This window comes from Pteropus medius, unplaced genomic scaffold, assembly GCF_902729225.1.
Source record: "Pteropus medius unplaced genomic scaffold, Ma_sr-lr_union100, whole genome shotgun sequence".
NCBI lineage: Eukaryota > Metazoa > Chordata > Mammalia > Chiroptera > Pteropodidae > Pteropus > Pteropus medius.
Window position 1 is genome coordinate 8,215,456 of NW_024349225.1, and position 16,940 is coordinate 8,232,395.

The window sequence follows — 16,940 nt, forward strand, 5'->3', positions numbered from 1 at the left end:
TCAGTTTTATAATCGCTACATCCTATAATCTCTATGTCTCACATTAATCCCATAAGACGGAAAGGAAGAAACAATTATCTTAGATAATCATTTGTAAATCAATCATCTTAGATATTTGCTAAGAGCTAATAAGATCTGAAGAGGAAACTATTGGCTAAAATTAGATTAGAGGACATCTGTGCGGATTTTTCATTTATCCAAGCCATTTCCATCTCCTACTACAGAAAAAAAGGCAAAGACTGAGACATAACTTCAAGAAAATAAAAAGTTATACATACCATTTCCACACCATTACTGATTTAAAGTATACGGAGCACAATCATTCAATGCAAGCCATTACTGTTTAGCATTTTTACTATGGAGATGCAAGATAAATTAAGCAGCTTCCACTTACCAAATTTACCTTGTAAATGGATCACTACTATCGATAAGCAAACTATTTTTTCTTTTCAATTATAAGAAAGCTAAAAGGGATATTACCATTTTAAACTACATACTCCTGTACTATGAATAATACAAAAAGAGCGTTTTGCTCTCTGGATTCTTTTAGTCTTGAAAATGGTGTACCCCCCAAAAAACACTGTTGTTTGAATCTATCCATATTTATATATATTATTCCTGCACTATGAATAATTTAAAAAGAGTGTTTTGTTCTCCGGATTCTTTTAGTCTTGAAAATGGTGTACCCCTCAAAAAACTCTGTTGTTTGAATCTATCCATATTTACTGTATTAGAAATTAAAACTGAGAAATCTTTTTAAAAAAGAAAGAAATAGTGTACCAGTAAATACGGTGCCTCAAGGAATTTATAATCTTGCAAATTTTCTAAACAGTTTAATTATATTATAATGAAGTTTTAAAATAGAGGTATGTAAGGACAATATAAAGACTCTTCCTAAATAATCCTATTCTAAATAATCCTATAAAAATTGAATTCCATAATATAAATATTGAGTATATGATTCCATGGAAATAAATTACCAATGGCAAACAGAATATTTTGCTAACAAATGAGTTCATGTAGCAACACTATAAGACACCAACAGTGCTGGAATGTTCATCCTTACTTCATTCCACAAATACTTATGAAATCCCACTATGTGACAGATACTCTGCTCCCCCTTTTAAAATTAATTGCAATTGTTTTCAAAATCATAACAAATTTCTTCCAACCTTGGATCCATGCTTCCAGTCTTACTATATTTGCTCCTCAGCTTTTGGTGTCTGTGTTTGCAACACGCGCATAGACTGATAAAATGTAATGCTTCATAAGTAGTATTCCCATGTAACTGATGATCTCGGCCTTTGAAATTGCCAATTAAAGCAATATTAAAATGAGTTAAATTCATTTTATCAATTTTGTAAGATCAAATATTTGTATATTAAGTTAACTTACAGTAAGATTTTTATCCTGTGTGAACTTAGGTTATAAGTAAGACCAGGAGGTGGAAGTCAACTCAATAAACTAGGACAGCCTTCGGAAATTTCACATTGTGCCGGTTGCGAAGTCCGCAGCTTCAGTTTTTGGAACTGCAGAACAGTTCTACTTGTTCTAACAATTCTAGACCAATAGTTTCGTGGCACCTTGTCTTTCCTCCTAGTAATGTGTTTCTGTCTGTCATCCTTCAGCCAGTCAGGGGCACCAACATAAATTCTTAAATTGGTCACATCCCAGGTAATGGTATTAAGGGGAAAAAACTCAGTGTAGCAAGTAAAGCATAAAGATAATCATTAGAACTCAAAAACTTTTGATCATCTCTGAAACTCCATTCCAGAGGCAAAAAGATATTGCATTTAAAAATCTCCTGAAAGTCACTCGAGTAATTATATAAGTTCCCATTTTGCCCTCCCAACCTCCCACTCTAATTGCATAGGCCTGGCTTGGTTTTTCTTAAAGAAAATTCCCAGCCAAGGCAGAATTAACCTAACAGGTCCCGACAAGTACATACGTGGCGCTGAAGTTCAATGTTACCATTGTTAATCTCATTGCCTATCTTCAAAAGCCATTGTTGAATCATGTTAAATATATGTGCTTGGAGTACCCTGAAGGAAAAATTAAGTAAAATAAAGATAAGTGACTTACTTAGAATATAAAAGTAACTATCAGCTAAAAGTAAGGGTTTTATGTGGCTAGGCCTAGTAAACTTAGTGTTGACAATTGTTTGGGGACTCAGGGAAAGGTGAATGAAAGCCTGGAACGATGTGGTATAGTGGCTAACTCACTGACATGGCCGTCCTAACGTCAACAGCCACTGGCATGATGCACTCGGGACAACGTAGATCTTACCTTCAGTGTTAGCTCTACCATAAAAACTCACACTCACACCTTTTACGGTCACTTCTGGACCACTGAAACCACAGAGTGAGAAGAATGAATTTTAAAACTTTCTCAAGAGACCAATTTCAAGCCTGACAGTGTGAAGAGCAAAGCTGACCCATTCCCCAGGAAAACTACTGAGAATTATTTCTTAAAAAAAATAATAAATGGTCCTAAGAACAAAAAGCAACTTAAGAAACATCTGTTCGAGACAACCTATGAAGACACAGTCAAAAAGGCAAGAGTCTATGGCATCCGAACCACGACGACCCCCACTCTTCCCTGTCCCCGCTCAGTGAGACAGAAACTCCACTCTAGGCTGCTGCTGCCAGGGACACAGGGCTCCCTCGCTCTCCTGCTCCCCGTCAGATGCTTTCTTCCTGGGAGGAAAAGGACTTCAGGGTTTCTTATTTGATCCCGGCTCCCTGTTGCTGAGGCTGGGTACTGAGAAAACACAGTTGAGAAGCGGGGACTCCCTTCTTCCGCCCGGCAGAGAGCTATGGGAACTTACGAGCCAGAATCCACGTCTAAGGACTGTGGAACAGTACCAATGATCCTCAACAATGTATCCAACTGCAGTTTCATTTCATTAATTTTTTCATCGAGTTCCTCGCATTGCTCAAGAAACATTTCAGGAAACTCCGGGAGGCTTTCCAACTTGAAAGAACAGAAGTCAAGAGAACTAATCAAACTTGGAACAATTTTAGAGAGACCTAGAAAAGTGACAAAAGCATTAATTTTAAAAGTATTTGTAAGTCTATTATTTCAATAATAAATTCTAAAATACTAATTGGCAGGAGCATATCCCTTTTCACCTTTTTATTATCCTATAGCTTGCCTAGCATAGAATCTTACAAACGGTAGTTCCTAAAGAAATGTTTAATGAATAAACACTGTAATTAGTGTGGTTTTTTTTGACTGATGACAGCTTATACTCTAAGTTTCTTGTCTTCTCAGCTGAGAACCTAATGTATTATGCCCAGAAACTGTGAACTACAGTTCTCTTAAAAAGACATTATTGAGTCATTCGATTAAGAAGACAATGACAATACACAGTTTCTTCATGATGACAGGATAGTTAACAACAGAAATGAGAACATAGTTCTTGAGTCATTTTTTAAGTTTCTGTTCAGGTTTCCATGAAGTTTATAGTTTTAGTCTGAGCAAGGATCAAATCTGGATCCTAATCTTTGAATGATTCACTGAGAGATTGTGGCAAAATACCCTCTCTATACTTTTGTCTTATCTCATTTGTAAAATTTAAAAAATGATCTCATCTCAGAGGTATATAAAGAGAAATAATTAAAAAGTAAACTTTTTCTTATCCTTGATGAAAATATTTTCAGTAAACCCTCTTCAGAGTACTCAAAATGATGTTAATTTTACTATCATTCATCATTTTGATTCCTCATTATTTCAAACCATTAACTAACTCATTTTTTCTCTGTCCACTAAATATTCTCATGGGTAAGTACTGCCACTTTATCTATAACTATACTACTGCTGCTGCAGATAACTAAGATAGTGTTTTCCCATCTAGAGCAGTTTTACATTGAACAACAATGCCAATCAATGCATCGGGATTGCCTGGAACACTTTACTGGGAAGGATTCTTAAGTAACATATGACACAGTGACTAAAAGTGCTTTGAAGGATTTTTAATGTCTCTCATGGCTTTGGGAGGATAGATTTTCAATATGGCTCATGGAAAACTGGGATATCTGGTCACCCTACTGGGAAAACAAAATTGAAGTTCAAAATGTGCTAAGGAGTAAAGGCCCTGGGAAACGCTGCAGGCTTTTACTTGAGACCCCTGAACACCTGAACCCCTAAAGGGCTACATCTTAGAAATAAGGGTGGTGCAGAAACCGACCAGCTCTCACAAAACCTAAAGCCATGCTTTATTTCAGCTCAGTCCCTGTTTGGATTAAAATGATCTGCTCCTACCCTAAATAACCTGCCAGAAGAAAAAGTAAAATTATTCTTGTGAAACATAGCATCAATATAGTATCTTAAATTATCTCTAGAATTTTTCACAATGTCCAACGTCAATCAGAAATAGTCAGAAATATGAAAAGAATTGACTCAAATCCAAGACAAATACAGATTATAAAGGCCTAGTACTCATGAAACTAAGATATTATATGTCAATTGTAACTGAAAATTTTGGGAAAAAAACAGATATTATCCAATTATCACACATGAACTTTAAAATTAACTATGATTAAAGTTTTTAAGTTATTAAATGATGAGGTAGAGAATTTCAGCAAGGAACTAGAAACCCTAAAAGTTAATAAATTTAGAGGTGATAAATACAATAACTGAAATTAAGAATTAAGGGGATGTTTAACAGCAGACTACACCATGTAAAGTACTAAAGGAAATAGCTGCCAAATTAGAATTCTAAACAACCCAGATTTTTCATGTATCATTTAAATTTAAAAAAGGAAAATAAAAACTAAGAGAGATCATCAGTAGACCTGAACTATAGGGAATGCTAAAGAGAGCTATTCAGGGAGAAAGATTTTGTCAGATAGACAAATGCAAATGTAGGAAGGTAGTAAAATAAAGACAATAAAGTCTTATTCTTCAAATTCACAAAAGGGAAAGATTGATTATTCTTTGACCATAGATGCAAACCATGAACAAATAATTGAAAAATCGGTATAAAACCCCTTCCAATTAGAGACAGCTTCTCATGAGAACCCATGCCTCTGAAAATCAGCCCATCAAGTTACCTTCAAACCTCATAAATTTTCTTTTGACTGTCCTCTAATTTTGTTGTTTTAAGCTGAAGACACACTTTATCGCTGTTAAGTCATAATTTTCCTTACTTTTCTATCCATAAACATGTCTGAATTTACACAAATGTATGAATGTCATAGGATTATACACTTTTATCTCAGAGCCGGTCTTTACTCCTTTTCCTTTCTGGTCCAGTTTCCCTTCCAACCTCAACCTCCTTACCTCTCCCCAGCCCTGAGCCCAGCCCGACCTTCACCGAGTCATCCATGGAGAAACTTGGTGCACCCTTTCTCTATTTTCTCTCCAAGCCTGTGAGGTCATTTTACATACACATAATAATATAGATGTATATGTATCTATGACATGGATAATCATGATTTCTTTTAAAATAACACAGAACTTTTCAACATCACTAATTATTAGAGAAAATCAAATCAAAACCACACTGGAATATCACCGCACACTCATTAGGCTGGCCAATATCAAAGAGACAGACAATGGCAGGTGTTGGTGAGGATGTGGAAAAATTAGAACTCTCAGACACTGCTGATGGGAATGTAAAATGATGCAGCCTCTTTGAAAGCAGTGTGACAATCCTCAAAAACTTAAAGATAGTTACCACATGACTAGCAATACTCTTCTTGAGTATATATCTAAAAGAAACGAAAATATATGTCCACAGAGAAATATGTAAACAAATGTTTATATCAGCATTATTCATAAAAGCCAAAAAGTGGAAACAACCCAAATGTCCATCAATATATGAAGTGATAAACAAAATGTGATCTATATATATACATACAATGGAATATTATTTGGCCATAAAAATGCATAAAGTACAAATACGTGCTAAAACACAGATGAATCTTTAAAACAAGTGAAAGAAGTCAGTCACAAACGATCACACATTACCTGGTACCATTCATAGGAAAGTCTAGAACAGAAAAATCTATAGAGACAGAGAGCAGGATTAAGACTGGGCCAAGGACAGGATGGTAAGAGGGTGACAGCTCGAGGGCACGGGACTTCTTTTGAGTTTACTTTGATGAAAATATTCTAAAACTGTAGTGATGACTGCACACATCTGTGAATATACTCGAAATCACTGAACTGTACACTTTAAATAGGTGAATTGTATTCTATGTGAATTATATCTCAATGAAGTGATGCTCAATGGTTTTGCTTGATTTCTAGAACTACATTCATGTATTATTTTAAGTAGTAATTGTATTGAAAATAATTACTGTTAAAATCCTTTATGTCAAGTAATCTATCATTTTTTTCTTACCATTATCACCATTTATTCTTATCTCAAATTCTTTGTAGAGTTTTCTTATACTTTTCACAATATCCTCCATGTATCGTTGCTCTGGTGGCATTTCCCCCTCCATACTTTTATGGCGACGAAATATTCCAATCCCAATATCTGTCCAGTTTTCCTGTAAGTATTTCATAATCTTGAGAGAATCATATTTTGACACCAGAAAATCACCACTATACTTGTCTTTATCTTCATTTAATATCTAGAGAGTAAAAAAAGGGGTAAAGAAAATAGCACATTATCCACTAATGATTTCATCAAAGTCAACCCAGATCTTTACTTCCCAGTGGCTCTCAATTATGTTGGAGTTACATATTCTATTATCATTTGTTCACACTATTTCTTCATATGACATACATTTTATTTTCAAAATTAAAGTGAATTTAAATTAATTTGATACTCTATAAGGTAATCCATAGTTTACCAGGATAAAAATAACTATATTAAATCCTATGTGAGTAAAAAAATAGTGATAGTCAATTAAGTCCCAGAGACCTGAGCGTGTTTAATTACTATATGCTTTGGTCAAGATTTAACACATTTGTTTATGTGATCCTCGCTAGATGGGGTAAGTTCCTAGAAAGTAATCACCGTGTTTCATTCATGCTCTATTTGCCTTTCTAACACCAAATCCAAGTCCTATGCATATCAATAAATATTTGTGGGAAAAATAAAGTATAATTTGTATATAAAGTTTGCCATTATTTGTCACTCGGATAATGGAAACGAATCACTCACGCTTCAATAAGAGTGACTAGTACAGGGGAGCAATGTAGTAGAGTAATTAAGGGTAGGGATTTTGCAGTTGGAGAGATCTGGACTCAAATTCTGACTCAGTCACCTATCATTTATAGATAATGTAGGCAAGTTACTTAACATTTCTAAGCTTCAATTTCCACATCTGTGAGATGGAGACTATAAAACCTGCATCACGTGGCAGACATGGAGAGTAAGTAGGATAATGTATGGAAAGCACCTTCAGCCTGACAGAGTAAGTGCTTAATAAATGAGAGTTGTTATTATTCCTACTACATAAAGAAGCATGACTTTTTAAAAATTTTAATTATGCAATGTCGAAATTGCCGGATAAACTATTTTAAAAGGCACTAAACTAGCTACGTTACGTACAGGACAACAGACATCTTCAATTCTGAGAATATTCTGCTCAAGTCATTCCAAAAGAAAAGGAAATAGCCTTCTGGGATCTCGACGAGACTTCAGCAAGTCACGAGTTTGATATTTACCCTGAAGGAATTTCAGTATCTTATATATTTTCCTTTGTTAAACTACAATAACATGATAGTAATTTGACTAATGAAGCCTATTTCCATAACTCGAACACTTTTTAAAAAACATTACTAATAAAGTATGGTGTATACATACAATGGAATATTACTCAGCCTTGAAAAAGGAGAGAATTTTGACAAATGCCACAACATGGATGAGCCTTATGCGGAAGGAAATAAGTCAGTCACAAAGGATAAACTCTAAACGATTCCACTTATATGAGGTGCCTAGAGTGGTCCAATTTATAGAGACAGAAAGTAGAATGGTGGTTGCCAGGAGCCGTGGGAAGAGGAATGGAGGAATTAGCGTTTAATGGGTACAGAGTTTCAGTTGGGGAAGATGAAAACGTTCTGGACATGGATGGCGGTGATAGGTACACAACAATGTGAATGTACTTAATGCCAATGAACTGTACGCTTAAAAATTATTAAAATGGTAAATTTTGTGTTATGTATATTTTACCCCAATTTTTAAAAAGATATAATTCATTTTAAAAGTCCAATTTGTCCTTAAGACAAAAGCCAGGTAGTTTCTCTTTCCCGCTGGCACTGAGCCACGGCCATCTCTCAGGACAACGCGCACAAGCGCTGCAAGACAGGGGGGCGGGGGGCGAGAGAAAACCCTACCACGAGAAGCGAAGATATGGGCTGGGACGCCCCGCTGCCAGCACTAAGACTGACGCCCCCCCCCACACACACACAGTCTGGGTCCGGGGAGGCAGCAAGAAGTACCACGCCTCGAGGCCAGACGTGGGGAACTTCTCCTGGGGCTCCGAGTGTTGTACGCGCAAAACAAGGATTATCGATGTTGTCTACAATGCAGCCAACAGTGAACTGGCCACACCAAGACTCTAGTGTCGAACCGCATCGTGCTCACTGACAGCACAGCGTAGCGATCCCACTGTGCACTGCCCCCGGGGCCGCAAGAAGGGGGCCAGGCTGACTCCCGAGGAGGAACAGATTTTAAACAAAAACGATTGAAGAAAATTCAGAAGAAATACAATGAAAGGAAAAAGAATGCCCAAACCAGCAGTCTTCTAGAGGAGCAGTTCCAGCAGGGCAAGCTTCTTGCATGGATCGCTTCAAGACCAGGCCAGTGTGGCCGAGCAGATGGCTGTGTGCTACAGGGCAAGGAGCTGGAGCTCTAGCTGAGGAAAATCAAGGCCCAGAAAGGCAAATAAATCCTCCTCCTGTCTTAACTCCTGTAATAAAGGTGTTTATTGTGGGGGAAAAAAAAAACGAAAAGAGAAAAGCCAGGTATAGGAGAAGCACAAATGTTACTGACATCTTACAATCAGAGGTGACCACCCACTACCCAAGTATCTTTTCCCAATTTTTTTTTTTTCTGGCAGCCTTACTTTATTTGACTCAGAAGTCTAAAATAGAACTGAAAATAAAATATTTAAGCATATTTTTAAAAGCCCCTGTAGTCTTGCTGTTTTCCTTGTCTTTCATAAAACATAGCATGGCATTTTTTAAATATGTGACTCAGTTGTAGGTGAGAAGTGGCAAGTATTTTGATAACCAGCTGTTTATCAGAAAGTCTTACCTTTTGCCAATGCTTGAAATCTGAAAGAATTGATTCAACTGTATTTCCTTCATTAAGGGACAAAATGTTCATACTGAAAGAAGGGAAAAGAGAAGAGTAGGGTCTCAGAACAGGGTATAAACAAAGAAAATCATGAATCCATACTCTATCTAACAATTAATACTATATTTCTCCTTACTGATTTTCAAGCATGCCTTCCAGGTTCAGCCCCTCTCCCATAGGCACCCATCTTTAAATTTACAAACACAAATATAGATCCAGACTCTAATCAGGCCACGAGAGTATTAAAAGAGTTGTGTCTGGGTCTTCGGCATCCAAAACTAGGTCACCATAAGAATAATTCCTGATGAACATAGCTGCCAAAACTATAAATAGAAAGAAGCCTAATGAATAAATAAGGCTCAACATTTAGGTCAAAGCCCCAACTTCTAGTAAGAAAGAGTTTCCTTTAATATCTCTGAAGTCTCATGAGAAGATAGCTCTTGATAAAGAAGGTCCTGAAGAGAAAGGGCGAAGAGAACCACCACCTCCTGTGCTCCCCTCCCAGCTGAGAGTCAACAAAACATAGAAACTTCCAGAACTTCTAAATCTACTAAATGGAAAACCTCTTAGGGGAGATGAAAAACTGTAACCACTGTTCTCAGCTCGAAATGGAAATGGTACCTCAACGTGTTGAGTCTGGCATTCGAAGTATAGATTCCCACTAACCTTGGCTGTGATTTAGTCATCCAGCCTAGACTTAATGACATTATAGGCAGCACTTTCCATTGTCAGTTCTCTCTAATTGTTATAGGATAGTAGAGCCAGCCACTCATTGTTTCCACTTCTCTGCACATGTACTATGCTATAGAATTTGCAGAGAGAGCCAGATATTCAAGTTTGTCAACAGTAAAGACATAAATTGGCTTGATTTTAAAAAGAAAGAAAAGGGATAAAAAAAAAAAAAAGAGTTGGACTTTAAATGGAAGCAGCAGCAGACAGGTAGAAGAATCAGGATGGACTACCAAGATGATGAGCACTAGAAACTACAAGACTGGTCAAGCTCTTAGCAGGACTGTGCCCTTGTAAGGGCTGCTGGTTATCTGACCAAAATTTATGTCACAGTAATTACAAGGTAAAAGAGAAAAAGAGAGGAAGAATTGGACTGAGTTATCAGATATGACATAGCATAATCAGAAAAATGAGATTCGTATTATTATTCTAAGAGACTTACTTATCATTTCTAAAGAACTGCTGACATTTGATAAAGCCATCTTTAATCATTTGCAATTTCTCCCTTGTAGACTCTTCATTGTCTTCTAATTCCTGTTTAAATTTTTTCACTAAGTTTCTCCATTTCTGTGTCAACTTCTGCAACAGTGCAAGATCTGAAGTATCCTAAATAAAATGAATGGAATCAAACCATTTATTCATTTAACAAACCCTTAGTAGCACACACCAGGCCATTATTAATATTATAATACTAGAGACAACCATAGAAGATGGTTCAAAAAACTGACGATATTCCTCTTTCAAAATATCACCAGTGATATGCAGTCCCTTTGGTGGTGGATTTTCCATGGCACATCAAGTATTAGAGACAAGAATTTTTCCCTTTGCAACATGAGCCGAATTTCCCCATAGGACTTTAATGGGAGGCAGCGTGGCACACTGGAAAGAACAGAAATTTCAAAGCCAAACAGAACCAAATGTGAATCCTAGCCATTTACTAGCTGTGTAACCTTGGGGAATGTTGTTTAATCTATTTGAGATTAATTTTTCATACCCACAAAATAAAGACCTTAATATATATCTCACAAGACTGTTGTAAGAATTAAATGAAATGACCAGTCGAACTACTCTTAAATGGTTTGACTCTAGAAACACTAAATGTCACTTCTCTTCTTTTCAACTTAGTGTGCTCACTGAATTGTCCCATAAAATTGCATAGAATGCATCGATAATGCAACTTTTTCAATAAACACAGCTACTCAAATATTAGTTAATAGAATAACTCTATAACATTTGTAGTGTTATTAACTTAGATAAATTGCTTAAATTGCTTTAATTAGAAGACAAATATAAAGAGCCTTTATTAGCTTTTCCTCAGATTTCTTTCATTCTGCCCACAACAAAGCACAAATATAAAACTATACTTAAAAGTTTAATCTAGAAATTTAGGAAAGGCTTCTTAACAGTGGAGTCTCTTAACAGTGGAGTCTCTTTTTCTATCACTTAAGTGAATTGAGGTTTACCTTGGTTGACAGCAGTATGATGAAATGTTTAGCATATTTACTCCAGCCTTTTTCATTGAGGTAAAGTCTTTTAGCCAATATGACTCGATTTTTTTCAATTACCTATATTAAAAAGTACTAAAATTTAGAACCTAAATCATTAACAAACCACTAAAATTTATCAAACCTAAGCCAATTTCAAATTAATTTTTCAATGAATCATTAACTCAATCACAATTTCTTGTTTAAATCATGAACTAGTTTGAATCACAATTCATATTTTCTAAAACTACTAAACTGAAATTAAATTGAAGTATAGTATACAGCAGAGGTTCTCGTACAATTTGATCTCAAAACCCCTTCACACTCTTAAAATTTATTGAGAACTTCAAAGAGCTTTTGTTTATATATCTATTGAAATTTACTGTATCAAAAATTAATACTAAAATTATTTAAAATGTGTATTTGTTAATCCACTTAAATATAACATTAAAAATTAATCCATTATATGTTAACATAAAGAGTACTTTTATTTAAAAAAAAACTATATTTTCCACAACAAAGAAATTAGTGAAAAGAGCACCACTGTTTTACATTTTTACAAATCTCTTTAATGACTGCTTTAACAGAATAGAATTGGATTCTCATATTTGTTTCTGCATTCAATCTGTTGCAATATCCCACACCATGTAGTTTCAATAAAAATACACTTAACACTCATGAGGACGGAAGTGAAAAAGGCAAATTACATCTTAGCATTGTGATGAAACTAGTTTTGACTGCATGAAAAGGTTTCATGGACCACTGACGTACTGAATCTATTATACAATCATTCAATGAATGACTGTTCTAGACACTATGCATACAGCTGTAAACAAAAGAAACAAAGTTCTTATTTTCAGGGAGTTGACATGCTAGTGGTCATTTCCTGTTGGAAGGGACTTTAGGGATGATCTAAGACCAAACCCCATCAATCCAAGGTATTCTTCTTCCATAGGAACCTCTACCAGAAGAGTCAGTTACAACCTCCACCAAAAGGGTCATTGTTAGAATACTTCCAGAGTGAGGGAACTCACTTGTCCTCTTCATTTCTCCTACTCAACAGGCCTACCTCTCAAATGTGTTTCTTACATTATATATTTACTGTCATGGTTACTTCCTCTGGACATGTTAATGCCCCTTTTAAAAGTATGCATCAGGATGGAATACTGTGTCCTAGATCAGATCTGACCATTCCAGAGGAAAATGAGACAAAACTTTAAATCTGTTCAGGGTCATAATTTACTATCAATACTATAAGTCCCAGGTATGAGAAAAGACAATCCAAACAGCAAACATTTTAGAAAAACAGAAATATTGTGGGACTTTGAGGTTTCCTTAAAGCATTACCAGAATGGTCTGCAGGCTGCCATATATCAATTCATTTGTCATCTTGCGTATCAAGGTAATAGAACCAAAGTGAGGTATCCAGTGATCCTAATACTGTTCCATTATGTGAAAAAAATAAGAACCACTTTTCATAGTTTATTACTAGTATAAATTAAAGCTGAAATTTTTAACATGTTCACAAACAACAGAAAAAGAATCCCGCTCATACTTCATAGGTTCTGGTGAAAAAAAGAGCCTTTAATTGGGCGATAGCCACATACTCAATAGTGAAGAAAACAAAGAAAAAAATGTAACTTTCTCTTTTCAAGGCCCATAATATCTACATTGTTCATCAGTTAAATATGCATCTTCATTTTGAAAATTTTTGTTTAGATTACTGAAATTTGTAAAATGAAACTTTATCTAGACAAAAAAGAAGTTTAAGTTATGATTCCAGATAAACCAACCTTTAGGGCCAATTCATAGGTGGCTGAGCTCCAGATATCTCTTTCTGCCATTAACTGCTTAATATCATTCTCCATCCTTCCTCTTTGTAATGTATATAAGTCATGGTATTCTTCTAAAATTCTAAGAGAAAAATTAAGAAACAGCTATATAGGATATGTATTTTTTTTTAAAAAAAAAAAGAACTTTGTTCTCAAAAAGTCAAGGTGTTCCTTTAAAACTCATCATAAGGCAATTACGGTATAATTGCTAGATATGTTAATAACACTAATATACAGTAGAAATAGAAGAAAAAATATTCGCATTTAGTTTATAAATCTTATGAAAGTCTTAAAGTAAGAATTTCAATATACTCTACCCTGTTCTAAATACGTTTCATCATATTCTTCTACTAGAATTTTCACATCATGGTATTCTAGCGTTAGAAGACTATAATGAAAAATTTGAATACAAGTAGCAGTAATATAACAGTTTTATTGTTAAGCTTTTTTTCTCATAGAATTAGGATTCTTTATTAAAGGCGCAGAGCCCAATAATCATGAGCCACTATATTTAGAATTATAAATAATTAGTATAAGATTTAAAGAAATTCCCTAGGAACCAACCAAACCTTAAGTATAATTAAGTACCTTTTTTTTAACTACTTTTTCTTCATGTTTACCAAGGCATATCTCTTCCTTCTAACTTACACTAAAGCTCTTGTTAGAATTAAAAGCCCTACTGAGATTAAATACAAACACAGAAGTTGTAAAGTCACTGGTAGCATCTGACAAATCCTTTGAAACACTTCCTCCTCCGGAGTATTAACTTTGCTGTAAGAATTAAAGGCCAATGATGTAGAATTCTTTCAATTTTGCTGAAAGCCAGGAACCACCAGCATCAGTTCCTGAAGCCTCCTCTTATTTGGAGGCTTCCACTAGTTCAAAGTAACTGAGAAAGAATTAATCATCTCAAGTGTCACACTTAAGGTGAATATAAATTCAAAAATTCTACAAGCTGTATCTTTAAGATTTGTGCACTTTACTGTCTGAAAGTTAGACCTTGATTTTACAAAGAGTCTACGGCCATGCCACCCTGAACAAGCCAAATCCCATCTGATCTCAGAAGCTAAGCAGGGTTGGGCCTGGTTAGTACTTGGATGAGAGACCACCTAGGAAGACCAGGCACTGTAGGTGTAAAAAAAGTGAAATAAAATAAAAATAAATAAATAAATAAACAAATAAATAAAAATAAGGGATTGTAAGCTGACAAGGTCCTTGCAATCTGTGAGGTCAACCAAGGGTTGCCTCACCTAAAAAAATAATAGCAAAAGAAAAAATTCAAAAACCTCAATGTTCAACAACGAGGGATTGGCCAAATAAAATATCTGATGTAGCTCTATGACGAAAATGCTCTGCGGCTAATTAAAGATCATATTGTTAATACTTTGATACATAGGAAATTTTTCATGTGATAACAAAAAATGAGAAAGCCCAAATGATTAAAATTATGTATTCAGTTTGATCTTGTTTTTATAAAAAGTACATAGAAAAAGAAAAATATACCAAAATATTAATAGTCATTAACTCTAAGAGAAAGAATTATGAATGTTCTTTATTTCCTTATTTACAAGTTTTCATATTTTCCAAGTTTTCAATAAAATAAAATATCATTAAAAAGTTATTAAAAATTTTGGTCCCTCTCACTGTCCTCGTCTCTCGCTGTTGTCAGGGTCCCTCTCAGGGCCTTTTCTCTGTCTCTGTCTCTCTGTCTCTTGCACTGTTCCTCTCACTCTCTGCCTCTGAGAGGAGACCACGCTCTGTGGAGTGTGACTCCTTTTCTAATAAACTTTCCTTTCGACTCCAACTTTGGCGTGTGTTGAATTCTTTCCACAAACTCTGCCAAGGGACGCTCTTCCCGTCTCGGTGCAGGGCTTGGCCTCCACCCCAACTCGGGTAAATTTGTCCTGTTCTGCATCATCTCTTCTGGTGACCACTGAGGGACCAAAGGACATAAACTCGTCCCACCCAAGGTCGCCATGGCTCATTTCATCTGAGAGTGGCTGGGATTCATTTTCCTACGCCATTCAGATCCGTTGGCCTTGGGCAAACCTTGGGCGAATGAATGGTTGACGCCGTTTCTAGGGGGCCGGTGAGAGATTTGCTCTCTAACGCAGCAGGAGTCCACTGGCCCTGTCTACTTTTCCTACTTTTCTTCCTCTAAACGTCACCATCGGACTTGCAGAGAAGACCTGCAGAGGGACCCATTAAAAGACTGCAGGACACCTCTCGGCCACAACAGGACGAGTTCCTCCAGAAAATAAACCGGAAAGTACGACCTATTCCTGTGAACCTGTGGAAGACCTGAAGCTGTCGTTCCTGAAACTAGGCTCCAAGGCTTTCTACCACTTCTAGTGCTGAAATGACCTCATGTTCTCTGCCTCCCAGGGTCTTAGAATAGGCTTTCAGAGATTTGTATTCGCAGTAGGCAGGAAGTACAGCCCTATCTCAGCTTTGAAGAAGTTATAGAAGACAGACCTCCATCCATCAATATCCCCTTAAGAATAAGGGAATAAAATCTCTGTAGGGAGAAGCCGAGAGAATTAAAATGTTAATCCAGCCACAATCAGAGACTGCAATATGATGATCGCCCTACCACCAGGACACCTACAGAACAAAGGGAGGTTTCTGCTGGGACTGCAAACAACCCATTCCCCACAACTGTGAAGGGGAAACAGGAAAAAGAGAGTTCATTCCCTTTGGCTAAAACCATGGGGAACCTATGGATTAAAGGCTGGAAACTCCCAGCAGGCCTTTCACTCCACACATTCCTACTTTTCACTCTATATTGTCTTCCCCTTCCTCACTGTATGCCCATATCAAAGGAAATAGGAACTAAAGAATGGCCTATGAACTGAATTCCCTGAACACTCAGGGTCACTCTCCACACCTTCACTCTGTCCCTCTCACTGTCCTCATCTCTCTCTATTGTCTCAGGGCCTTTACTCTGTCTCCCACAGTCTCTGTCTCTTGCACTGTCCCTCTCACTCTCTGCCTCTGAGAGGAGACCACGCTCTGTGGAGTGTTACCCGTTTTCTAATAAACTTTCCATTTGACTCCCCCCGCCAAAAAAAAGAAAAAGAAAAATTTCTAATCATAAAAGTAAACCCATCATTTTGTTTTACAGAAAAAGATTTCTGTCACCCTTTCCTTCCCCTTCTCTCTGATTATCTTCTTATCATGAATATTAGTACAAAAGAAATTCTAGTTTATTTTTAATTCATTCAGCAAATATCTATTTAGTGCCCACTATATTCCAGGTAGTGTTCAAAATGAAAAAACAACAACAACAAAAAAAACTTTTGCCCTTATAAAATGTATTCAGAAGAGATAATAAACAAATAAAACAATACGTTAAGTAGTGATAGTGCAGTGAATAAGCATAAGTCAGGGAAAGGAGGCTGCGCATGTGAAGTGTGTGGCAGATTTAAACAGGGGTATCAGAAAAGACCTTCCTGGGAAGACATCTGAGCAAAGGTCTGAAGGAAGAAAGGAGGAAGCCACACAGGATTCCAGGATTCCAAGAAGTGGGAGCCCGTCTCATGTGATCAAGAAACAGCACAAAGTCAAGCATGTCTAGAATGAAGTAGGCAACGTCAGAGAAATTCTAGTGGGATGAATATTGTAAAGCATTTTTTT

At 36.2% G+C, this 16,940-nt stretch overlaps 1 protein-coding gene and 1 pseudogene across 9 annotated transcripts in view; one reads left to right on the top strand and one right to left on the bottom strand.

Annotated features, from left to right (window-relative positions):
• Nucleotides 1–16,940, bottom strand: part of AXDND1 (axonemal dynein light chain domain containing 1) — a 63,375-nt gene that overhangs the window by 24,181 nt on the left and 22,254 nt on the right. For 8 of the 9 annotated variants that reach the window (XR_005656973.1, XR_005656972.1, XM_039881364.1 and 5 more), the window contains 7 exons: nucleotides 13,266–13,386; nucleotides 11,452–11,553; nucleotides 10,431–10,594; nucleotides 9,218–9,290; nucleotides 6,350–6,584; nucleotides 2,828–3,029; nucleotides 1,949–2,042 (listed from right to left, as the gene is read on the bottom strand). Coding sequence is in view for 7 of the 9 variants with exons in the window: in XM_039881364.1 (XP_039737298.1) it covers nucleotides 1,949–2,042; nucleotides 2,828–3,029; nucleotides 6,350–6,584; nucleotides 9,218–9,290; nucleotides 10,431–10,594; nucleotides 11,452–11,553; nucleotides 13,266–13,386 (991 nt within the window). In the remaining 2 variants the exon portion in view is untranslated. The remainder of the gene's footprint in view (nucleotides 1–1,948; nucleotides 2,043–2,827; nucleotides 3,030–6,349; nucleotides 6,585–9,217; nucleotides 9,291–10,430; nucleotides 10,595–11,451; nucleotides 11,554–13,265; nucleotides 13,387–16,940) is intronic. The other variant, XM_039881366.1, reaches the window with a different exon arrangement.
• Nucleotides 14,320–14,438, top strand: LOC120617763 (uncharacterized; annotated as a pseudogene).